At 43.0% G+C, this 25,750-nt stretch overlaps 1 protein-coding gene and 1 long non-coding RNA gene across 3 annotated transcripts in view; one reads left to right on the plus strand and one right to left on the minus strand.

Annotated features, from left to right (window-relative positions):
* LOC311009513 overlaps window positions 1-25,750 on the minus strand; it is a 371,301-nt gene that overhangs the window by 252,548 nt on the left and 93,003 nt on the right. The window lies entirely within an intron of this gene.
* sorcs2 (sortilin-related VPS10 domain containing receptor 2) overlaps window positions 1-25,750 on the plus strand; it is a 521,993-nt gene that overhangs the window by 176,092 nt on the left and 320,151 nt on the right. For both annotated transcript variants that reach the window (XM_084003700.1, XM_084003701.1), the window contains exon 2: window positions 19,048-19,115. In XM_084003700.1, the coding sequence (XP_083859826.1) occupies window positions 19,048-19,115 (68 nt within the window). The remainder of the gene's footprint in view (window positions 1-19,047; window positions 19,116-25,750) is intronic.

Below are 25,750 nucleotides of genomic sequence, written 5' to 3' on the forward strand. Positions count from 1 at the left end.
CACTGGTGGGCGATCGCCGAGCAGTTTTTTTTTTAAATTATCCCGGTAATTTGTCCGCGTGAGAAACACTAGATGTGGCGTGTGCTGCTTTGTCCTCTAACAATGTAAACAGACTGGTCTGTCTCAGTAACGGGCTGAATGTAAAGGAGGACTAAGCTGACTTGTTGTTCTATGAAGTGAAAAGGATTTATCATTCTGACTTCACAGCAGAATATTTCCTTGTTCTTTTTTCCATATTTGCATGTTCTATTGTGAACCTTTTTTTTAAATGTTCTGTTGCATATAAGAAATATGCCTTTTTCAAGCTGACAGTTAATTTTGATGGCCTTGATGGTTTCTTTGGAAATCTGTAGTTCACATGAGAGAATCTGTGCCTAAAGTTAAAAAAGCTGCTATTTAACAATAGTATTTGAATTTAAATACTTCCTTTGTGTTGATTCTACATAAATTCCATCATTTTACATTTAAATATCCATTATAACATACTTTATTCTTAAGAAGAAAGAAAGTGATTAATTGCGATTAATTACGGCAAATTGTGCAATTAATTAGTTAATTTTTTTAATCGATTGACAGCACTAATAAAAATAGCTGCAATTTTTCAATAAAAGAAACTGCTGTTCTAAATGTGTCCAATGGATGTCGCAATAGCAATTCTGTTACACAAGCAAACTGTCTATACCGGGGCCTAGCAAGAAGGCATATACCTGACAGCTAGCCCTAAGCTGCCTTGTCGTTCTGCCTATTAAGCCGGGTTCACACTGGCCGTGGAGGCGAGGCGTGCCCTGTTCAGACCAGACGCGTATTTCTCCGCAACGGTCGACAAGCGCTTCTGCTCAGCTGTTGTTCATTCAGAGCTATTTTTTCTTTATGGAGTAAATAACCTCATAAAATGAATTTGAAATGAAATGCCATGTTTCTGTAACCAAGAAGTTTGTACACTTCTTTTATTTATAGAGAGACAGAGACACACACAGACAGAGAGAGTGTGTATGGTAATAGACAGTAGTTGTGTAGATAGTATACCGTTGAAATACACATTTGTTTATCTACTCTTCACATGTATTTTCTCTTCCTGTTCTCTTTCTGGCGTTTACGTCTTGTACCGCGCTTTCATTGCCCCAAAATGTCTAAAGAAAAGTAATTCAATCCCCTTGAATAGTTTCTACCTCAGTTTGTATGGTGTGGTGAGTTAGCTCAGGATTAAGATGTGGAAATGATAAATGCAGTATTTGATACCTAGAAGAGTATTTTGTTCAATCCCACATAGGCTGTGACCTAAAGTTGTATGCCTTTGTAGTTACACTGAGACGAAGTCTAAGTTTCAATCACTGAGGCATAGTGTTCTTGAAATTGTACCATTTTTTCCCTCAGAATGTTCAACTAATTTGAAGTGTTCTGTAAAGAGCATTATTTGTGGTGTGTACATTTTCAGAATATGCTTGTACTATTTTAAAAGTCTTGCCAAAAGAGGCAGAGGATCTGTTGATGTCAGGGTGGAGAAAGAAGAACGCATGGCCATTGTCAAGTGGTATGACAACAGATCTGTTACCCTGATCTCATCCTACTGTGCCATTGAACCTCAAGACAAAGCTAAACGCTGGAGCAAATCAGACAAAGTATTTGTGGAAGTCAACAGGCCATACATTGTCAAGGAGTACAACACATTCGTGGGAGGAGTAGACCTTCTAGATGCATGCATTGCAAGGTACAAGTACCACATGAGGTCACGGAGGTGGTACCTCTACCGTAATGCTAGGCCTTGTTAACGCATGGCTGATCTACCGCCAAGACTGTAAGCTACTTGGTGTCCACAAGCCACTGAAACAAAGGAGCTTCCAGGCAGAGGTTGCAACTAGCCTCATTCTCCTGCATTCACAAGGGGGCCGCCCATTACTCAATGCCACATCTCCACCACCACCTCCCAAGAGAGTTCGTGTTGGAGTTCCAGTTGATATTCGCGTGGACCAGGTTGCACACTGGCCTGTGAAATTCGACAAGCGTGGCCGTTGCAAATTCTGCAAAATCAATGCAACAACCACCGTCTGTGAGAAATGCGACATGCGTCTTTGCTTCACTGAGGAACAAAATTGTTTCAAATCTTTCCATTTGGCCTAGGCTTAACTGCCACACATGTTGATAACAATGGTTTAAACATGGTGTTGAGAATACAAACGTTTTTTTGTACACTTTTTTTTGTGTTTATATGTTTACAAGTCTGTTGCTCAGTTTTCTACAGCTACAGTAACTTATTAAGACCTCCAATATGCGGTAGTTTTTATTTTTATTCAATTTGCAAACTTTTGCAAATGTATTCATTTTTGTGTTGGAAAACAAATATGAAAAGAAAATGATGTTGTTACACCTAAGAGGTAAAGTTAGAATCTTTGTTACCAAACAGAAAAACATGACCAGAAAAAGACTGTAGCTCAATTTTCTACAGCTACAGTGGCTTGTTGAGAAGACCTCCAATATGAAGAGGCAGTCTTTTTTTTATTCCATTTGCAAATTTGTGTATTGTGAAATAAATCAAATTTTTGCTGTTAAAGGTTTTGTTGTTAAACCTAAGAGGTAAAGTTCTAATATTGTGGTAACACAAATAAAAAGACAAAGCTTTGTTATCAAACCAAAAAAGACTAAGGATGATTTATACAACTTAAAGTGAAACTTAAAATAGCGGCGAGTGGATCGACAGATGCCTGACAAACGCCAGTGTGATGGATTAGTAAAGCTCTCAGAGCCGGCGAGGGGGTGGAGCTCGGATCTCGTGCCATATAGCCTACTCCTTTGTCGGAACCTACTGTCTTTGGTCAGAACGACTATTAACTTTTTGCCAGCTGTCTTCCTGAATTTGGCAGATGAAACTGTTGCTCATTACCTGTATGTTTTACATCTTTGTATCTCTGTAATATTATGGTTTGCTCCTCGGAGTGAAATATGCCGCTGTGCTGCCCGTAGACTGATCCATGTTTGCGATTGATCAAATGCTCCCTCTTTTATGTGCACACGCTCATAGCTCGGAAGGGAAACCCTGGGTTGACTGATCGAGTTGATAACCTGCGTCGTGTAACCGCTTATTTCTGATTGCCTTTGTTAGGGTTACTTAAGCTGGATGTAAGAAAGATACCTGGTATGTTGAACTCGCTTCATAGTGCAGGCCTCAGTTCTGTTACTGGCTGCATAGTACAAGTGTCAAGCTTTGCACTAGTATTTCATTAGGAGCCTCACATGGTTGATTGTTGGCAAATTCAGATGTACTGCTGATTCCTCATCAACAAAGAGAGTGAGATGGAAAAAGCAGGTTGTTGCTGTCATCTGTTCAAGCTGTTAACGAGGTCCTTATCAGCCCTGACAAGCGGCTGCTGCTCAGGGAAACATCCACTGCTGCTCAGGGAAACATCCACTGTTCTGGAGTTTTTTTTTTATCTGAGTGCTGAGACTCCACTGAGTGGTTTTGATGGCAGTCTATTTGTGTCGAACAGCACAGTTTATGGTTGCAGATGTGTGAGCAGTCTCCTTCAACCTGGGCCTGTTGTTGACAGCTGCCTCTTGGCATGACCCCTCAGCCAATCGGCTTTCTGCCTAAGGCAGGCCTGTTTATTTCTGTCAGCCAGCCTGTCACTCACACCTCTGGGCCCCACTGCGCTGTCTGAACCACTGGTACTTGCCATGGCAATGCAAATCCCGGCAGACCAAGCTGTCAAGGAGAGGAGTTCTTAGAAATATGAAAGACTCAACTGTGTAGACTTCACCTCGACTCTGCCCCCCCCCCCCCCCCCCCCCCCAAAAAAAAATTTGCACTCCTATGTTCTTACCTATAGCACTGTTGTACTTAATGTATCCTTGCTGAACAGCTACTACTTTACTCAGATGAGGACCTAACACTTGTTTCTATTGTTTCGCTCTTACTTTATCTGCAATGATATGTTGTGTTTTTTTCTTTCAACAAATGTACACATTGCAAGTCGCTTTGGAAAAAAGCGTCAAATGCTTCAAACTTCACCTCTTTCATGTGCACGCGCTCATAGCTAGAAAGGGAAACCCTGTTGATAACCAGTGTCGTGTGACCGCTCATCTCTGATGGCCTTTGTTAGGGTTATTTAATAACAGAAGGATGCCCTGGGTACCTCTGGTCTGCAATGCTCAATATGAAACAAAAGCTAAAGGGTCCCTTAATGGAGTTGGGGCTAGTACATGGGAAAATGTGTATTGCAAAATAAATAAGTCTGCATATTTTGTTACATTTTCCCAGCTCAGCAGATAATATTTCATCAGGATGCTACAGTGATGGTATATTCCGGGCTTTTTGTCAATCATTTTTAGGGCTAGTTTATTACCAATTTCTAGGGATGAGCGAGTACAGCATTATCTGTATCTGTATCTGTATCTGTTAACCATATGAATTATCTGTATCTGTATCTGTACTCGGAGTGGGCGGGGCCTAACCCGGAAGTGGGCGGGATTTAACCCGGAAGTGGGTCTGGTTGTCTTGAAATGAGCGAGGTTTTAACTGGTATGTTATTTTAAGCATGCAATTGATATGGGCTGATCAGAAATTGTTATTTATTGCTGATTAGAAAACTATTTACAGGACAGCATCAGCATTGAGCTTCAGATCAATGGTTTTGATCACGATAGCAAACAAACTATTTACAGAACAAGTTTTGCAACAATGAATACAACACATGCGGTTGCAATTATCAAGTAAAATGTAATGAACAAGAGTTTTCATACTCAACAATAACTTTTTTCTTTTAACTTTAATTTTTTTTATGATCAGTGTGATCTTTTTTTTTATATATATATTTTTTTGGTTTTTTTTTTTTTCCCACACCAGGTGTGTGTGTGTGTGTGTGTAGCTTGATTTCCAATATTTATACCACTACCAGCTTTATTTTTTCACGAAATACAGCAAGAAAGTGTTAGAGCCAGGCAGCCAGATGACGGTTAAAAAAAGAAAAAGAAAAATCTCCGACAGGCAGAGACGCAACGCGAGTCGGCACCACGTCTGAACGAAGTACCAGAACTCTACTAGTTCATAAGTAAGTACCAACCTAAGTAATATAACAAACCTGAAGCTGAAGAAAGAAACCCTAAACATTAACGGAAAACGACCCGCAAACCTGAGTGACTGAGGGAGAGACAGAGCGCTGTTCTGTGTGTGAGTGATCAGAGCGGACACAACAACACATCTGCGAGTGTGTAGGGGAGGGGCTGTAGCATATCACAGGACGCAGACACAGTCAGCTACCCAATGAGGATTTTTATTTAATCCGAGCACAGATATTGACTCGTATTACTCGTATAATACTCGTACTCGGCAAAAGTGCTTTATCCGTACCGGATACTCGTTTCAGCCGAGTATCCGGCTCAACTCTACCAATTTCAACAGGCTTTAGTGTGGACTTCCATGCCAGTGCCCAACGTATTATACAGTAGGTCATAAATGGCATAATCATTGTATTAAAATAGAGTTTGGCTGAATGAATAGTTAAAATAATTCTAATATATCTAAAATTTGACAAATTAAATTGAATAAAAAAAACATTTTCACTTGTTTGAAGCAAAGCTGTGAAAATAAACTTGCCTCATTCACTTTGTGTCATTTGCATCAATTTGCGTCTTTGCATTGACTTTATATACAATTGTGCTGTGTAAATAATTGGCTTAGTGTTACTCAACAGAACCACAGTTCTGTCCTTAAGTAGACACGATCTTGGCATCATAGGCAAATCATCTGATGCATTGGTGAAGCTTTAAAAAATATATAGACAGAGAGTCAGTTCATGAGTAATTCATGAGCTATTTCTGCACTTATTACATGTATCATCCCTGTCATATTGATTGACTATGTTGTAATTTTTTTATTCACATGACATATCCTGGGAGAGGGATACGTCTTCCGTCAGTTCTTCACCTCCCTGAGGTCCTTCCTTTAGTTACGGAGCTTTTCCTTCTCCAAAGAATGTTGTACAGATTATTAACCCCTCCGTTTGTGATGCAGGGCTAAATATATTTAATTGAAATGTTTGCGTTATAAACGTATCTAAAAAAAAATAAATATTGACTTTTTCACATCTCATATTATTTTAGCGTTTGTGGCTGTCTGCTTGGGTTCATGACTTGATCAATTGAACAACATTGCTCAAACCCCGATCATCATTTGCTAATAACCCAGTTCTGTCATGCTTATCCCAACATGCTAGCATCAGGGTGCTCTCGATTGTCGTCATCACACAAACCTTGATCATTCAGCTTTTAGAGTTACTAAACTCTCGCTGGCTTATCCGAAATATGCCTCTCGAAGGGGAATAGTAGAGAGGGATGGCCAGTCACGTCCATAGTTCATAGCTCATTATCGTAACCAGAGTAGCATTACACTCACCACACAGCATAGTCACCGTCTTACTTTAACATGGAATCATATTTGACGGTTTTTAACTTACTGTTCATAATGGACAGTTACATTAGTTGAGCTAATTGCTAGTACAAATGCTAATCACAACCATACTGGCAATAGTTATAAATTCAGGTTAGGTAAGTGTTGTCAAGATCTGTTATAGTAACAAAATTCAGTTGAAACAGTTGATACGTGTATGCTAGTGATGCGCATTGGCAATGAGCATCAGCCTTTCAGGCTTCCACTTTCCCACAGGCTTTCAGTGAAAGCGGCGTATAGCACGGACCTAATCTCGCTGATACAGGCTGGGTTTGAGAGGGAGGATCTCAAATTAGCTCTCCGCCAAAGAGAGGTGGAGCTGGAGACAAAGAACAAAGAGGTCCAACTCATGCATTTGCGCATCAGAGCCATGGAGCTCCAGAGAGCTCCAGAGCCGTCAGCCCCAGTGAGTATGCACCCTCCCACTGCTTCTGTTGCTTCCGCCGAGATGTTTGATGTTAGCAGGCAAATTGCCTTGGTTCCTCAGTTTAGAGAGAGTGAGTTTGACTCATATTTTAACGCTTTCGAGCGCATTGCAGCAATGTTGCGTTGGCCACAGGATGTGTGGAGTCTGTTGCTCCAATGTAAACTAGTGGGTAAGGCTCAAGAAGTGTGTGCAAGTCTATCCATAGATGACAGTCTTGATTATGATGTTATTAAGGCTACTGTGTTAAGGGCTTATGAATTGGTTCCAGAGGCATACCGACAGGAATTTAGGGCCTGAGAGAAATCTGAGTTCGCTCATGAGAGGTCTGTTCTCTTTGATAAATGGTGCTCTGCCAGTAAAGTTACTGACTTTACTAAACTCCGCGAGTTACTCCTGCTAGAGGAATTGAAAACATGCCTCCCGGAAAAAATTGTTGTTTATTTAAATGAACAAAATGTTGAGTCTGTGTCCGAAGCGGCCATGCTCGCAGACCAGTTTGTCTTGACGCACCGGGTTACTTTCCCCACTGTGTGCCGTGAACATCAGGCGGTTCCAAATTCAGCAGGGCATGTTAAGGTGTCACCTAAGCCGTCGACAAAGTCATTACCTCCTGGCAGTATGGAGTGCTTTTACTGTCATGAGGTGGGGCATATCATTGCTCATTGTCCTGCTCTACGTCGGAAGGAGCAAGATGCGCGCAACCCAAAAAGTGTGGGTTTCATTCAGCCGGCCCTTTCACCGTCATCTGTCAGCGCAGACAAGGTAAACCATGAGTGTGTAGATGAAGGTTATCAGCCTTTCATTCTTAACCCTTTGAGACCCATTGTAGCGTATACGCTACAAAAGATTTTGTTGTCTTTAGAGCGTCATAATTCCGCAATGGTTTGCACTAGAATCATGCAGTTTTTTCCTCTTAAACTAGAGAAACGGGGCTAAACAACGGTACCCTGCTTGCACATGTGAGCGATTTTTTTCTGACAACAAAACAAATGCGTAAAGTTGGACAGATGTGACTAGATGTCTCCTCGTCTCTGTGGCGCATTTCTACGTTTTGTTTATGTATACCGATCATCATTTTCATCCACCATCTTGCTAGTGATGTATAGAGTTACGTTTATGCATCAGACACGCTTAATTTACGCTTGGCCGTGAGTTGTTGTGTTTGCCCAAACGGGAAACACGGAGGAGTTCAAATCAGAGAAAAGGACGGTCAAAGAGTTACTGTAGTGAAAGAGAAAGTTAAATACATAAATGGCACAGAAGTAGTACACTATATGCACACATATTTAGGGCAGGGAGTGGAAAGGATCATTCCTGGCAGAAAAATGCCCATGGACACTACCCAAAAGATGTCCATATTTCATAGACAGAAGGAGCTTGAAGCTTCAAATAACTTCTAGAACAATCCAAACAAGTGTCTGCAACTTTCTATGTTGAGCTTTTCTTTTGTTATAATGGTTTGCAGTGCTTTTTTAAAATAAAATGTGTACAAATTTAAGGTGCGTTTTTTTAATTATTTATTAATTTATGGGCTTAAGTGGTGGACAGTAACGGAATAATTTACTTAAGTACTGTACTTAAGTACATATCCAGAGGATTTGTACTTTACTTGAGTATTAGATTTCTTTAGTACTTAGTTAGTTAGTTTCTTTAGTTCTTACTTGAATACATTTCCAAGACAAATACTGAGGCTGAAAAGTAGGCAAGGCAAGGCAACTTTATTTGTATAGCACATTTCATACACAAGGCAGACTCAAAGTGCTTCACATCATGACATGTCATACAACAAAGTGAAAAAAAAATAGAAGAATTAAAAGAAAATAAAGGCAAAATTAAAATGCATTACAGAAAGACAAGGATAATAAAAACATATTTGCAATAATTAAAAACAGTGCAGACATTAAAAGATTTAGCAGAACGCTATGGTGAACATAAAAGTTTCCAGTCTAGTTTTAAAAGTGGTCAGAGTTGGGGCAAGTCTTACATCTCCCGTGATTGTTGTTTACTCTGGGAATCACTAACAGATTGGTCTCAGAAGATCTAAGTGGTCTAGAAGGCGTATGTAGTGGGAGCATATCAGTGATATACTTCGGCCCTAGACCATGTAGTGATTTATATGTGAGCAGGAGGATTTTGAAATCAATCCTCTGACATACAGGGAGCCAATGTAAGGATTTAAGAATTGGTGTAATGTGCTCACATTTTTTGGTCTTTGTGAGAACTCTAGCAGCAGCGTTCTGAACAAGCTGTAGCTGCCTGACAGTTTTTTTTTTTTCGGAAGACCTGCAAGGAGACCATTACAGTAGTCTAGCCTACTAGTAATAAAGGCATGTACAAGTTTTTCTAAGTCTTGAGCTGACATGAGCCCTCTAAGTCTTGCTACATTTTTGAGTACTCGTTACTTTCAGGTCTGCTCTTTTTTTTTTCTTTCTTTTTTTTTTAAATACTATTGGACACAAGCTGTTTGTCAAAGAAGGAAACCTATCACAGTGCAGGCTCTCCACTGGGTCATTCCGTGTCATTTCATCAAATTTCTGAAAATCTTCCCACCTGACCATCTCACAATGTCCTGAAAAAATTTGAGTACAAAGATACACTTGTTACTAGGAAAAATCCAAAATATTAAGTCTCTACTCTCAATAGTTTTCTCATGAAACATCATTCAATGAAGGGTAGTTTAGACGGTTTTTGGCATCATGCTCTGAAAAGCCATTTTTAAACAGCAATATCTGGAAAACTATCTCACCTGTGGCCTTCAAAATTTCTACAGTGTATATCTGTTACTGATAGCCTCCTGATAGCCTCCAGACATCGAATATCAGGGGTGTAGCTCAATGATAACCTAGTATGGTAGGTACTTAAAATGTGGCTTGTTGAAATAAAGTAGTACATTTGAAGAGTGACTGAGCTCCCATTTTTGCAGATAAAAGACTTCTATCACTTCTGCCTCTATCTCTGGTGTTAGCTTAAACATTCTACAAAATATGGTTTCTCTCAGATGATTAGTTTCACAGATATTAAGGCTCAAAAATGGAAGTTAACACATCTTTGCCCAACTTCAGAGTCATATTCCAAAAAACTGACAACACGTATCAGGTCCAAACTTACTTTTTTTGAAAGATCATATTCTTGTTAAAATCATATTAAAAAATCAGGAGGGTGTTTTGCCTCAATTTGTCGCAGTGATTTTTTAAAATCCTGATATTGGTGGGGTTTTTGTGGCCGTTTTGGTACTGCATGTCTTAATATCCTACAAGTAAACATCACAGGAGGGCATTTCAATTGTGTTTTTTTTACCATTTACCAAAGACTTATATGTGACTAAATACTACTGATAAATTTTGCCTTATGAAAACATTAAATTGTAGCACAGTTGTAGTTATAGAGGCAATAAGTCCTTGGATGTGAGTTGAACAGCTTTTAATGTCTTAAACCATGAACAAATGAATTTAAGACTGTACATTTTGTCATACTTTAAGTATATAAATTACACAACCAAATCAAATAATAATCTTAATTTGAGCATAACGATTTTACATTACAGTAGAAAAGTCTCCAAAGTTTGATATTGAATAACAGTTTGTCTCTGTGCTCACTATGAGACAATATGTGAGTTGTGTGTATGATCAGAAATGGTGGATAGGAAGTATCAGAGATGTTTCAGATGAAGATGTACTGGTTCAGTTCATGCACCCACATGGCCCTGCCAAGAGTTTCTACTGGCCAAGAATAGAAGACATGTGCAATGTCCCACTGCAGCATAGAATTGCAAGGATAGACGTTCCCTCTACAGAAACTGGGTGCATGTATGCCATCAAAAAAGATGAGCACAATAGAGCAGAGATGTACATTAGACTATTTGTAAAGTCACTGCCAAATTAATGAATGTGACTAAGGAATTGGATCTAAAAGATGAAAAATGTGTGATCCCTCATAGTGAGCATAGAGACAAACTGTTATTCAATATCGCACTTTGGAGACTTTTGTACTGTAATGTAAAATATTTATGCTCAAATTAAGATTATTATTTGATTTGGTTGTGTAATGTATGTACTTAAAGTATGACAAAATGTACAGTCTTCATTATTTTGCTATGTTTGTTCATGGTTTAAGACCTTAAAAGCTGCTTTCACCATGTTTAACTCACATTCAAGGACGTATTGCCTCTGTAACTACAACTGTGATCCATTTTAATGTTTTCGTGAGGCTAAATTTATCAGTAGCATTTAGTCACATGTAAGTCTTTGGTAAATGATAAAAAGCACAATTGAATTGCCCTCCTGTGATGTTTACAAGTAGGCCGTTAGGACATGCAGTACCAAAACCAGCCACAAAAACCCCACCAATATCAGGATTTTAAAAAATCACTGCGACAAATTGAGGCAAAACACCCTCCCGATTTTTTAATATGATTTTAACAAGAATATGATCTTTAAAAAAAAGTAAGTTTGGACCTGATACGTGTTGTCAGTTTTTTGGAATATGACTCTGAAGTTGGGCAAAGATGTGTTTACTTCCATTTTTGAGCCTTAATATCTGTGAAACTAATCATCTGAGAGAAACCATATTTTGTAGAATGTTTAAGCTAACACCAGAGATAGAGGGAGAAGTGATAGAAGTATTTTATCTGCAAAAATGGGAGCTCAGCCATCCTTCAAATGTACTACTTTATTTCAACAAGCCCCTTTTTAAGTACCTACCATACTAGGTTATCATTGAGCTACACCCCTGATATTCCATGTCTGGAGGCGTTTAGTAACAGATATACAGATATATATAAAATTTTGAAGGCCACAGGTGAGATAGTTTTCTAGATATTGCCGTTTAAAAATGGCTTTTCAGAGCATGATGCCAAAAACCGTCTAAACTACCCTTCATTGAATGATGTTTCATGAGAAAACTATTGAAAGTAGAGACCTAATATTTTGGATTTGTCCTATTAACAAGTGTGTCTTTGTACTTGAATTTTTTCAGGACATTCTGAGATGGTCAGGTGGGAGGCATTTGATGAAATGACACGGAATGACCCCACTGGGATCTACGTAAAAGCGGAAAATACGTAATCCCTCCCGATAAGGATACCGCCACATAGCCACGCTCTCGACTGTGTTTGTCCTTGCATCAAAACCGCAACAATGGCTGAGTCTCAGTGTGATAATGATCCGGAGGAACTTTCAGAAAATCATTGGCCTAATCTGGACTCCATATTTGAGTAAAAAACATGGACACAGACAAACAGTCATATATTTTCAAATGTGTATTGTGTTTGCCGAAGGAAAACTACATCTCTGCTTTCAACAACTCCACGTCCAACTTAAAGAAACACGTTGACGTAAGTTAACCAGACTTTCACCATGTTTTTTTCTATTTGTCTCGGTCAATGTCATCATGTTGTGAGAATGTGAGTGTGTGTTGATCACAAAAACTACATTTTGTAGGAAGTGGCGCTGTGTGTGTGTGTGTGTGTGTGTGTGTGTGTGTGTTGTGGTTTGAAACGATGGCCGAATGAAACACTCTCATAACGTAATGTTATTTGTTATTAACACTCACCAAACTTTTGTCGACCCCCTTGCTTTGCTTTAGTTAATCCATTTGCCATATTACTGAGAAATGCTGTTCTAGTTTAATCCTGGGGGAACGCTGCTTTTGGGCTGAATAAACTGGATGTATACTTTGTCGTTCAACATCCTTGCATGCCTGATTAACAGGCAGGCTCAAAGCAGAAGTCAGAAGTTATGCGTTTGTGATGCCTGTAGATGGGCTATGTTCGATGCAGTTTCCTTGGCAATATAACACAGTAAGATACATTATGTTAATCTAGTCATAGTTAAAGGTATATGTATTGTATTATATTTTACTTATATTGTGGGACTGTAAAGCGCATAGCAGTGGTTGGTATTTACTGGTGGTGCAGGAAGACATGAACCCCCAAAGACTTTTTTACACAAATATTTATTAACTATGTTAAGCCTAGAAACATTCATTTTAGGCAATTTGAAATTTACTCTTACTCTTACTTTTACTTTTACTTAAAGTAAATTTAAAAGCATGTACTTTTGGATACTTAAGTACCTTTAAAAGTACTTTTTTACTCTTACTCGAGTACCATGTCGACTGAGCTACTTTTACTTGTAACGGAGTACATTTTGACCAGTAGTATTTGTACTCTGGGGTACTGGGGTCGAGTACTCTGTCCATCTCTGCTTAAATCCCCTATTATAGTGTATAGAAGTATTTATTGAGGTAAACACACAGTTAGCTGAGGTTGTGCTGATTCTGGGGATGTGTATAACTTGATGATACTCTAAAAAATGACAATTTTATAGGGCAATACACAAAAGTATGACAAGACGGAACGTTCTCTATGTGGGGCTCAGAGGGTTTGGTCTCGCTAATGGGCAAAGAGGAAGACCAAGTGCCGATTACAATACTGTGCGACACAGGAGCCACACAGTAGCTCCTCTTAGATAACGCGTTGCCTTTTTCTAGCGGCTCATTCTGCGGTTCTGTTGCCCTTTTGTGGGGTTTAAAAATGAGTGTGCTTCGTGCACCGCTGCACAGTGTGTTTTTGTATACTCCGCTTGTGTCAGGTCTGGTGAAAGTTGGGATACGTGCTCATTTGCCTGTGCGTGGTGTGGCCTTAATTCTGGGTAATGATTTGGCCGGTGATAAAGTCTTTGCAATCCCCGAGGTGGTGGATAATCCAACCACCGAGTGCTGCTGCTGTTCCTGCTGCTGTCAACATGCCCTCGGTGTTCGCTGCTTGTGCTGTTACACGCGCGCAAGTGCATAAGTTTGATGTTGTCGATTTGTTTGACTCTTTTTTGGGTACTGGAAATGACCATGAAAAAAAGGAGACACCTTTTGTTGAACGTGAAAAATGTGTGCCTGATAACCTGTTGCCTGCTGGCACTAACCTGTGTTTTGAAGTTGATAGGACGGAGTTTATCCATGCCTAGCAGAATGATCAAACTCTGGTTGCGTGCCTATCCACTGCAGCTGACCAAAGCGCTGAAGTCCCGGTGCGTACAGCTTTAATGATGGTGTGTTAATGCATTTACATTTACATTTAGGTCATTTAGCAGACGCTTTTGTCCAAAGCGACTTACAATAAGTACATTTGTCAAAAGAAGGAAACAAAGAAACCACGACGTATCATTGCCGATGCAGTATGAGCTAAAAATAGAACAAGTGTTAGGTCCTCATCTGAGTAAAGTAGTACTTCAAGAGCAACAGTGCTACGATCTGAGTGCTATAGGTAAGGTTGTTTTTTTTTTTTTTTGCGGGGGGGGGGGGGGGGGGGGGGGTGTCGAGGGAGGGTGTTAGTGGGTCATGCTATGTAGAGTCGAGGTGAAGTCTGAACAGGTGAGTCTTGAGCCTTTTTCGGAAGATGGCAAATGACTCTGCTGTCCTGACATTGGTCGGGAGTTCGTTCCACCACTGAGGCGCCAGAACAGAGAAGAGTCTGGACTTTGCTGAGCGACATTTGTTTGATTTCAGCGATGGTGGTACCAGCCGGCCAGCTGAAGTAGAGGAGCGAAGGGCTCGCTTCGGGGCATGAGGTTTGACCAGTGTTTGAAGATAGGCAGGTGCCGTTCCATTGATGGCCCTGAAGGCCAGTGTCATCGTCTTGAATTGGATGCGTGCTGCAACAGGGAGCCAGTGGAGGTCACGGAGGAGGGGGGTCACGTGGGAGAATTTGGGTAGATTGAAGATAAGACGTGCTGCAGCGTTCTGGATACGCTGCAATGGTTTAATCGCATAGGCCGGGAGTCCGGCCAGGAGAGAGTTGCAGTAGTCAAGGCGGGAGATGACCAGTGCTTGGACCAAGAGCTGCGTTGCATCCTTTGTGAGGAAGGTCCGAATCCTGCGGATATTGTAGAGGGCAAATCTGCAGGATCGGGCCACAGCAGTGATGTTGGGGGTGCAGGATAGTTCGTCATCGAGGATTACACCCAGGTTCCTCGCAGTTGAGGAAGGAAATACTGTGATGCCCTCAACAGTGACCGACAGGTCCATGCGAGGGCAGTCTTTCCCTGGGATGAAGAGGAGTTCGGTTTTATTCAGGTTAAGCTTGAGGTGATGTGCAGTTGTCCAGACAGAGATGTCAGCCAGACAGTCCGAGATGCGAGTTGCAATGTGAGCGTCAGAGGACGGGGGAAAAGAGAGGAACAGCTGGGTGTCATCAGCGTAGCAATGGTAGGAGAATCCATGCGATGTGATAACAGAACCTAGTGATCTGGTGTATAGTGAGAACAGAAGCGGTCCTAATACTGAGCCTTGAGGGACACCCGTGTCCAGAGAGCAGGGTTTGGACATAGAGCCATTCCATGTGACCTGAAAGGTGCGGTTTGTCAGGTATGATGTAAACCAGGTGAGAGCAGAGACGGTTATGCCAAGTTCAGCCAGAGTGGAAAGGAGAATTTGGTGGTTGACTGTGTCGAATGCAGCAGATAGGTCAGGGAGAATGAGACCGGAGGAGTTGGATGATGTTTTGGCGTCTCGCAGGGACTCGGTCACCGTGAGGAGGGCCGTCTCAGTGGAGTGGGCAGTCCTGAATCCTGATTGGTTAGGGTCTAGGAGGTTCTTCCGCAAGAGATAGGATGACAGTTGGTTGTAGGCAGCACGTTCCAAGGTTTTAGAGAGGAATGAAAGAAGAGATACAGGTCTGTAGCTTTGGATGTCAGTAGCGTCAAGGGTGGGTTTTTTCAGGAGAGGCTTCACGATAGCGGTCTTAAAATCCGCTGGAATGACACCTGAGGTGAGGGAGGAGTTGATCAGGGTGGTGAGGAATGGCAAGATGTCGTGTGAGATGTCCTGGAGAAGAGAGGAGGGAATCGGGTCAAGGGAGCAGGTGGTGGCACGGTTAGATGTTACAAGTGCGTGAACGTCTTCAGAGGTGAGGGGGCTAAAGCTGGTAAGACCATCCGAGTTGAGAGTTGGGGGAGATGTCTTCTGGGAGGGAATAGGCGTGAATGAGGAGCTGATGACATTTACTTTCTTGGTAAAGTAAGTTGCAAAGTCATCGGCAGTAAGGGAGGAGGGAGGGAGAGGGGTAGGAGGGTTGAGGAGGGAAGAGAACATGGAGAAGAGTTTCCTGGGGTTGGAGGCAGAAGAGTTGATCTTTGCCAGGTAGCAGGCGAGTGAGGACATCAGGATAGAGGAGGCTTCCTCAGTAGGCATTAAGGAGAACTGTTCCGAGGATGGGAGCGAGGAGATAACAGTTGAGGAGAGAGCGGAGGGAGTGAGGGATTTCAGGTTGCGGCGGCTGGTGACCATTCGAGGCGTAGAGGGGAGGGATGAGGTGGGCTTAATGGGGAGGGAGAAAGTCACAAAGTGGTGGTCGGACACGGTGAGCGGGGTAACAGAGAGTGCCGAGATGCCACAGGATCTTGTGAAGACAAGGTCAAGTTGGTTCCCGGCCCGGTGAGTTGGTGGAGAGGGGGAGAGTGTGAGGTCAAATGCGGAAAAGAAGTCAATGAATTCAGATGAATGCAGCTTTCCCGGGTGGATGTTGAAGTCACAGAGGACGACGAGCGGTGTGCCATCATCAGGGGAGCAGCTCAGGAGGGCATCCATCTCATCCAAAAAGTCACCAAGAGGACCGCGTGGGCGATAGATCACTATGATGTTGAGTTTGAAAGGAATGGTGACAGAGACGGCGTGAAATTCAAGCGTAGATCGGGGTAGGTGGTCGAGAGGAGGACCTGGTAGGACCATGTGGGTGAGATGAGGAGCCCAGTTCCTCCTCCTCGCCCTGTTCGTCTTGGGGAGTGTGAAAACGAGTAGGCAGTTGAAAGGGCAGCTGGAGTGGCAGTGTTTTCTGGGGTGATCCAGGTCTCTGTGAGGGCCAGGAAGTGGAGAGTCTGCAGGGAGGCATAGGCTGAGATGGTGTCCGCCTTCTTGACTGCAAACTGGCAGTTCCACAGCCCCCCTAGTACCTCAAGTTCCTTACCGGTGGAGATTGGTGGGTAGCAGAGATTGGATGGGTTACAGCCTCGAATGCATGTCCCATCCCGAACCACTGTCCTCTCCCACGACGTTGATGTTGGTAACCGCCTTCCGCTTAAGCAGCACGCCTACCACGTTAACCAGGAGGTAGATTACCTGCTGGAAAAAGGTTTAGCTGTGCCGAGCCGTAGTCCGTGGAGTTCTCCCTGTCTTATTGTGGCCAAGGCGGACAAAGCGCCACGCTTATGCACAGACTTCCGTAAAGTTAACTCCATCACCACTCCAGATTCATATCCTCTTCCCTGAATGGAGGATTGTGTACACCGGGTTGGTTCCGCCACGTTCATCACCAAACTTGACTTATTAAAGGGTTATTGGCAAGTCCCTTTAAATCCTTGCGCGTCCGACATCTCTGCCTTTGTCACCCCGATAACTTTTTACAGTAAACAGTCATGCCCTTTGGTCTCAGGAATGCACCTGCAACATTTCAGCCATTAATGCACATTGTCCTTTCTGGTGTAAAACATTGCGAGGTGTACCTTGATGATATAGTAGCCTATTCAAACACTTGGTCTGAGCATGTGGAGACTGCGCGTGAATTTGGCCGTGCAACTGTTACTTATTTAGGGAAGCAGGTGGGTCAGGGTCAGGTGTGCCCACTCACTGCTAAAATTCAGGCCATTCTCGAGTTCCCTGTGCCCCAAACTAGACGTGAGCTTCGCCGTTTTCTGGGGGTGGCAGGCTATTATTGCGGTTTTTGCAGATGTTGTTGTTCCCCTCACCACTCTTACTAGCGCCACCAAAGCATTCATTTGGTCACCAGCATGTCAGAGCGCTTTCGAGTGAGCAAAGGCTCTCCTCTGCAGCACACCTGTCCTTGCAGCTCTGGATTTCACACGTCCGTTAAAAATGGAGATCGATGCCAGTGCCAGTGGTGCCAGTGGTGCTGGTGTGGTGTTGCTGCAGGAAGATGACCATGTATCAAACATCCCATTTGTTACTTCTCCAAAAAGTTCACCAAACACCAAATTCCCTACAGTACCATAGAAAACGAGGCCCTCTCTTTGCTGCTTTTCCTTCTACATTTTGAGGTTTATGTAGGGTCAAGCTCACTGCCTGTTGAGGTTCACACTGACCATAATCCCCTAGTCTTTCTGGTGCAGATAAAAAAAAGACCAACCAGAGGTTGATGCAGTGGTCTCTGCTAGTGCAGGACTTCAATTTGAAGATCCAACACAAAAAAAGGAAGCGATAATGTTATCGCAGATGCTCTGTCCAGGTCCTAAGGATCAAACATTTTGTGGGGAGAAAATGTTTGTCTTTAGGTAGGAGGATTTTACGGCCCTGGCCGTATGGTTGTTAGTTGAGTGTTGTTTTTTGCCCGCTCTTCTGTTTGTTTCCGTTTGTTTTCTGTGTGAGTGTTTTTTTCTTCCTCAGAGTGAGTGTTCTGTTGTGTGGTGGATCTTTTCTTTCTTTTTTTTGTTAGGTGCCTATTGGCTGGTGGAGCGGGCCAGTGGCGGCAGCTGATTGGCTGGGGAGTCAGCATCTACCAATTTAAATCCACCACCAGACCCTCGCGGGCAGAGCAGATTTGACAGCAGTAGAAACAGTCCTCCGACTAACAAAGCCGTTGATATTGTTAAGAGTGTGCGAAGCCTTAGAGCTGTGCTAGTTTTTGTCTTTCCATTAATGCTATGTGTAAAACTGTGTTAGTAGGGGTGAGTTGCCACCTTTCTTTTGCTGCACGTCTTCTCCTGTTTTTGTTTTATTACAGGGTGTCAGTGGTAGTATTTGTATTTTGATGTGTGGCATATAGTAGTCAGCGTCTTTTGTTTGGGAAATAGGATTTTTGGTTTGTTGTTTTGGATATCTCACCCTGATATATTTAAGTTCCTCTTGTTGTTTTTGGTATAAATAAATTTGTATTTATACTTTAAGCCTTTTTGGGAGTCGGAGAGTGTTTTCATCCTTCTTATATTATGTCCTTAAAATTCCCCAAGACAGGGGCATAACACCGAGTATATTCATAACAAGATTTAGAATTCAAATACTTTGCACTTATGTAGCCAGATGTGGACCTGAATCAATCAACAATACTACGAAATAGCAGATAGCCTACATAAGTTTAGTAGAATAAAGTGGCTTGGGGTTTTAAATCTGCATGAAGAAGTCCTCTTCTTTCTTCAGTAATAACTGGCATGTAACACTCTCCTCGAACCTTGTCTTGCAGGTCATCCTGATCCTGACCAAGTACTACCACGCTGACTCCACCAAGGTGCTGGAGAGCTCACTGTGGAGGTAGGCCAAACATATATGTCTTGATGTCATGTCTGTCCTTTGATTCCTGCAGACCTTTCATCAGCAAGCAGCTTCCCATTAACAGTGAGGTCAGTTTAGGGCACTCATCTCTCTGCAGTGCTTCCTTGAGGTGACAAGAGTTATCCAGAGCTCCAGGGTAGACAGAACCTCAGCAGGCAGCTATAAGTGAAGTGTGGGGCCGGAGAGTGGTGCTGCAAGGCCAGAGCAGGCATGTGTTTGGGCAGATAGTGTGGTGGAAATCAGTGAATGATTACCTAATGAAAAATAAGATCACTACTCCTTACAGAGCTTTGAGTAATTTAGTCTATAATGATTCCAAAAACAGGCTAGCAGTCACTACAGACAGACTGTAAATAGACAAAATCTAACAAGTCAAAGCCCTCGCAAACAGGGTGTCCAAGTGGTCCACGTCACCAGCATACAGCTTCAGAGCAAAGCTACTCTGATCAGGTAGGGGCAGACTCGACAGTCTGACCAATTCTTCAGTCTTGAGAAGGGCTTTTTAAACAGATGTTAGTGGTGTGTCATCAGAAAAGCACTGTACAACGAACTTTGTCCAGAATGTAGTGTTTGGACCACTCATCCGTGTCTATAGATCCATATTGACTTGCCAGCTGTGCTGGTGTCACAAGATGCATTTCACAACTCATGTTCACATGACATGACATAAGTGCAGAATACAGGTAACCTCGTGACACATGGAATATTAAAAGTAAAAACTACTCAAATTACTAATTATACTATAATAAACTATTAAATTAAACAATTCCCATCACATTTCTCCCTTTTTGTCATTCTCTGACAAACACAAAAATACAGTCGAGCAGTTAAGCATCCACCTACATAGTATACAAGACTTAAAGAGCAAAACATCAATGATGTAAACTCACAGTGATTTAAAACATCACGTCATTAACTCTTGACTCCATGAGAGCTTCCACTGCCTTACTAACACAAAGAAAACACATGATTTTATTAGTTACAAACAATCCTTGAGTCCGTCATCACTATAAAGACTATCTGGATAAGGAGGGATCCAGTCAGGAATCGGGAACAAATTGTCTGGATACTGAACAGATACCAAAGTTGTAGTCATTTTATTAACACAAAACGTGAACAGAGCCACAAATAAGAAGACTACATTCATAACACAAATTATACTACTTATAATCCATGCTACTAGTCTGAGAAGAGAGGCTCCCCAGGATCCTGCCCATGCCTGAATATATCTTATCTGATATTACGTTGCGAACTGCTGAGGAAGCATCTGAGTGAGACTATTCCATGTCCCAGAGCTCGTACTTTACAGGTGCTGGACCTGTAAAGTAATCGCGGGTGATGCCATTGTAGGTGGTAGGTGGGCTTCTTGACACAGTCGCCTCCAGTCACTGTTCCCAATGTAGGCTGGAATTTCCTGACATGACTGTTTTAAAGTGCACCAAAATGGAAGATGTTTCCAAGTAATCAAACATTTCATGCACCCATACTGTGCAGATACTGTCAAATCTTGGTCTTCGGTCACATATGGTTCGGATGAGATGACTTTTGACATTAATCAATAACTCTTTGTCTATTGTATAGATTAAGCAGTTATTCCTAGGACATTGTTCAGCTGGGCAGTGGCAAACAATGTTCCCTTCCTGCCACTCTCTTTCTGGGCGGTAGAGAAGTTTAATACTTGTAACGTTGGAGAAGTCACATGCTTCTGGTTCGCAGGTGAGGAAAAGTACCATCACCAATGCAGTTAGTGACGGTAAAATCCTTCTCTCAGACCCCAACCATGCAACCTAAAAGGGTGCCATGGTGTGGTCTATTGTCGGACAGAGAATGTCTCCTACACCACCACAACTGTCACACCTTTCTTGATGTGTATTGTAGCTCGGAGTGCGGGCAGAACCCAATCTGCACTCCTTCCCTCGCACGTGTTAGGTTCTGGTGATGTGATTGACAACTCACTGTCAATGGCACAGGCCTTCAGCACAGCTGTCACTTGTCGGAGCTTGGCATGCTACTGATGGAGGAAGGCGCTATATCACCATTGGCTCTTAGGTGGACCCGGGGACAGGGTTTCCAAAAACTATCTCAAAGGGGCTGAGCCCGTGTTTGTTTCTTATTCGCATGTGGAAAAGCAGCAGTGGAAGTGCTTTGACCCACAACACTTGGCAAATTTGGCTTTTATCGTCCCGTTTTCTCTCAACTGCACCTGTGGATTGTGGGTGATAAGAACAATGATGTCTGATGTTAAAACCCGTGGATTCAGAAATTTCATTTTTTCAATTTGGTTTGCAAACCCCCGGACCATTATCACTGCTGTTAACTCTTGGTATTCCCCAGCGTGGAATGATTTCCCTCAGGAGAATCTTCGCCACCGTTCTTGCATCCTGTTTGGAAGTAGCAAAGACCTCAACCCATTTGCTGAGCATACACACTATTACCAGACAATATTTCTTTCCTTTAGATGGGGTTAACTCAATGAAATCATCATTAAATGTTCAAAAGGTTTGTCTGGGGAAGGGTGACCTTGTTGTGGCACCTTTGAAGTGTGGGAAGATCAGCATATGGACTGAGGTCAATTGGCGTCAGTAGTTGAGTGAGAGGGAAAAAGGAGCCAGATAAGGCTGCTACCTTAGCTGCTGCATCTGCTGTTGCATTTCCTACAGAGACAGGACCAGAAGAAGAGGTGTGAGCTTCACATTTCACAACTGAAACAGCTTTTGGTAACAAAATGGCATCCAAAAGAGCTGAAACCAGGTTGTGATGTGCAATAGGCTTACCAGTTGATGTTAAAAAAACCTCTGAGTTTCCACAGAGACCCAAAGTCATGCACTACACCAAATGCATAGCGTGAGTCAGCGTAGATGTTAGCAGTTTTACCTTCAGCTAGCTTACATGCTTCTTTAAGTGCAATTAATTCTGCTGCTTGTGCGGAGAGGTGTGAAGTCTGCCACTAACGAGCGTGTTGTGTGACGTAACCACGGCAAATCCAACCTGACCACTGCCAGTGTCAGGAGAACGAGAGGCAGAGCCATCAACAAACAACTCAAGATCTACATTAGGAAGCGGCATGTCCACCAGATCAGGCCTTGGGGTACATGTCTGTTGTAAGACTTCAAAGCAGTCATGAGGTTCACCATCGTCTGCAGTTGGAAGGAGTGTAGCTGGCGGAAGCATAAGTGTTACATCCGAGTAACCAACAATGTCACGGGATGCCAACGTCTTTTACTGCTGCCACTGCTCATAGACAGAGGGGGAGACCCGCGGCAACAGGATCAAGTTTTGAGGAGTAGCCGACCGGTCTAAGCTTCCTTCCGTGAGGTTAGGGTTGGGCGGTATGACGGTATTATACCGTGTGATGGTAAAAAAGTGTCTACCGGTAGAGATTTTGCAATACCGTTTATACCGGAGAAAGCGCAGATGTCTGCGGCATCGCTCTGAGTCACTGTAATTACACCGCTTCGACACACGGGGCACTGCAGGCATTGCAGCAGAGTGCTTGCGTGGTTGCATGAGCACGACGAAGAAGAAACAGCTTTACCTGAGTAATAACAATCATGGCGGAGGCGGAGAGTGAACGTCACGAGGAAACGGAGGCAGCGCGACCCACCCATGACGAAGAGGAGGAACTCGTTCCAAAAAAGGGCGCTACGTCTGTTGTGTGGAACTTTTTCGGATTTAGAAAATCCGACAACGAACAAAAAGCGATACTCTGCAAAGAGTGTCGCGTGACTGTTGCTGCTGCAGGTGGAAACACCGGTAACCTCTTCCACCACTTAAAGTTAAAACATGCGAAGCAGTATTATGAGTCTTTCGCCAAATTTCAAAAAAAGATTTATGACAATAAATCACATCGATGGAGGGAGATAACGGAGGCCATCACGACGCATACTTTTTCTCATTCGTTATTTTTATTTCTTATTAAGATGGAGCTCTGTGTTAACATTTGCACACACACTATAGCTTAAGTTAAAGCTGGAGTTCAAATGTGTGTGTGTGTGTGCAAATGTGGTTAGATCATGACTGATAGACGCGTTGTTGGACATTAGTTTCCAGTCGTATGCATATAGGAGTGGGCTTGAGGTATCTTTAATCATTTGAAACCATGGAAGTTCTGTCTTTTTTCATACTTTTCAGGCGTATTCGGGGTGCAGCACACCTGCGCCACGCCAACGGGGTGTGTTTGCCTGGACTTTGTAAGTTTAGTGCGCAGGCACTCCTACCGTCACTCCTACATTGGCAAGTGGGAAAGAGGGAGGAGAGAAGGCTTGAGTGGGAGACGAAGAGGAGAGAAGGCGTGGAGTGGGATTAACACAGCCGATTCAGATCTTCACCAATCAAATGAGCTCCTCTCCTCACCTTTAATGCGCCAAGGCGAGGTGCAGTGCAAGTTTCATCACTTGACAACCCAATGACAGAAGCAGCGCCGCCGCTCCCACCACGCGCATCACATGCCGTGCGTAGGGCACCAAGTGCTGAGGGGGCACCAAAAATATTATGAAAAATCATCATAGTCATAATAATTATAATGCCGAAATTATATCACTATAGAAATTGTGGGCACATTTTAGGCATGTCTATCACAAAACAGGGTCAGGGCGCACAGCAGTAGACATAATGGTGGCGAGAACCCGGTGCCTGCACGAGCCGGCCGGGCCCTCCATCATCATCATCACCGTCTTCATCATCTGCGCTCCACAGCTGCACCAGATTCCCCGTCCAACACCAGAATGGCGGGACGCCGCTCGGACCAGCTGCAGCCCCAACTCCGGTTCCAGCTTGCGGCAAAGTTGCGGGTTTCTCCACGGACACGGACAACAGGCTGCCGAGGCGCGAGACCAGGCACGAGCTGCTGTATTTTATTAGAAGTGAATAGAAAAAACTAAAAAAAAAACGGAGAGAGAGAGAGAGAGAAGGAGGTGTGACATGCAGCAAAAGACCTTCGAAAGGGATTCGGACCGAGGTCGGCGGCATATGCGTACGTGTAACATACATGGCATGCGCTCTAGCCACTCGGCCACCTGCGCGCCCCTAAATCACTGTTTTTCGGGGGGGGGCATCATAAAATTCTGCTTAGGGCACCAAAATGGTTAGCGGCGGCGCTGGACAGCAGCAGCGCCAGACGGCCAAACTTTTCCCAGGATGAAACTGATGTTGGGAACTTGACGTGTTAATGACGAGTTCCGGCGGATCCTCTCAAGTCTCGTGCATGCATAGGCGCAAATGCATGCGATCCGAAACGCAGCCACTTAGTGCTTCGGTCACGCAACGCTGGTGTTTTGATACAAGCTCCGACACAGAGGTTCGAGCCTCGGTATCATTTGCCCATCACTAGGAATCACTTAATTATGAAATACCCTGGTGGAATATATTTGTTTGAATCTCCCTAAGGACTATTTTTGTGTGTTTTTGGCGGATTACTTTTTTGGTGTTTTTGGACTTTTGGTGTTTTTCGGTGCTGGACTTATGAGACTTGGGGGAGGGATGAAATGTAAAAATCTTATGGTGTATGAAAGCAGTGTTTGGTTTGAAGTGCATGGTGTTTTTTGAAGCTGCTGATACAGTTATTCAAATAACACAAAGACTTTTGGGAAACAGTTTGTTTGTAGATTATTCTTTTTGTTTATACTTAATTGCAATTGTGTATGTGATTGATGGGGTTTATTGTGAGATGAGTTTACAAAATATGACTTAATTATATCGTGTACATTCCGAACAAATTAGTGATAATCTACTTGAAACCCTCTCCTTTGATCCCCATGTCAGCTAAATCATCAAGGCCTCATACTTCCAAAACCGCCACATCGCCAAAATCGGACACTGCCTCTCCCCCTCTGCTGCAGAATCCCTCATCGATGCCTTCATCTCCTCACGTCTGGACTATTGCAACTCCCTCCTCACTGGCATCACTTCTCAAAACTCTGCTGCTCGCCTCCTCACCCACACCCGGGCCTGTGAACACATCACTCCCGTTCTCTGCACTCTGCACTGGCTCCGATCTCCTTACCCCCCAATCGACCCTCCTGAGCCCTCCGGTCCACCTCCACTCTCACTCTGATCACCAAATGATCCCGACTAAAAACTTTCGGCGACAGAGCCTTCTCCTCAGCAGCATCCCGACTCTGGAACTCACTCCCCCAACCTGTCCGTGACTCCCCCTCACTTCCCACATTCCCACATCTCTTCTCGCAAGTATATGACCTCCCCTATCCATAACCATCCCCTCCCTTGCCCTCTTCCCTCCTCATGCCCTTTCATCCCCATCCCCCCACCCGCCACTCTCCACTGCATCTCTGCCACCATTGGACTGTTATTTCTCCTGTCTTGTCTTTTATGTCTTGTCATGGTTGTCTGTACTATTATTATCTATTCCTCATTCCACCATTGCTCCTGTCCTTGTTGTTTTTACCATTATTATTTATTAGTTATTCCCCACTCCACTACTGCTCTTGTGTTTGTATGTATATATGTATGTATGTAGGTATGTATATATGTCTATGGTACTTTCTTTGTTTTCTCATTCTATAAGCGACTTTGGGTCTTTGAAAAGCGCTATATAAATAAAATTAATTATTATTATTATTATTTGTATAATTAATGATTTACCTGACAGTTGCAAA

This window comes from Eutrigla gurnardus, assembly GCF_963514095.1.
Source record: "Eutrigla gurnardus genome assembly, chromosome: 23".
Lineage (NCBI taxonomy): Eukaryota > Metazoa > Chordata > Actinopteri > Perciformes > Triglidae > Eutrigla > Eutrigla gurnardus.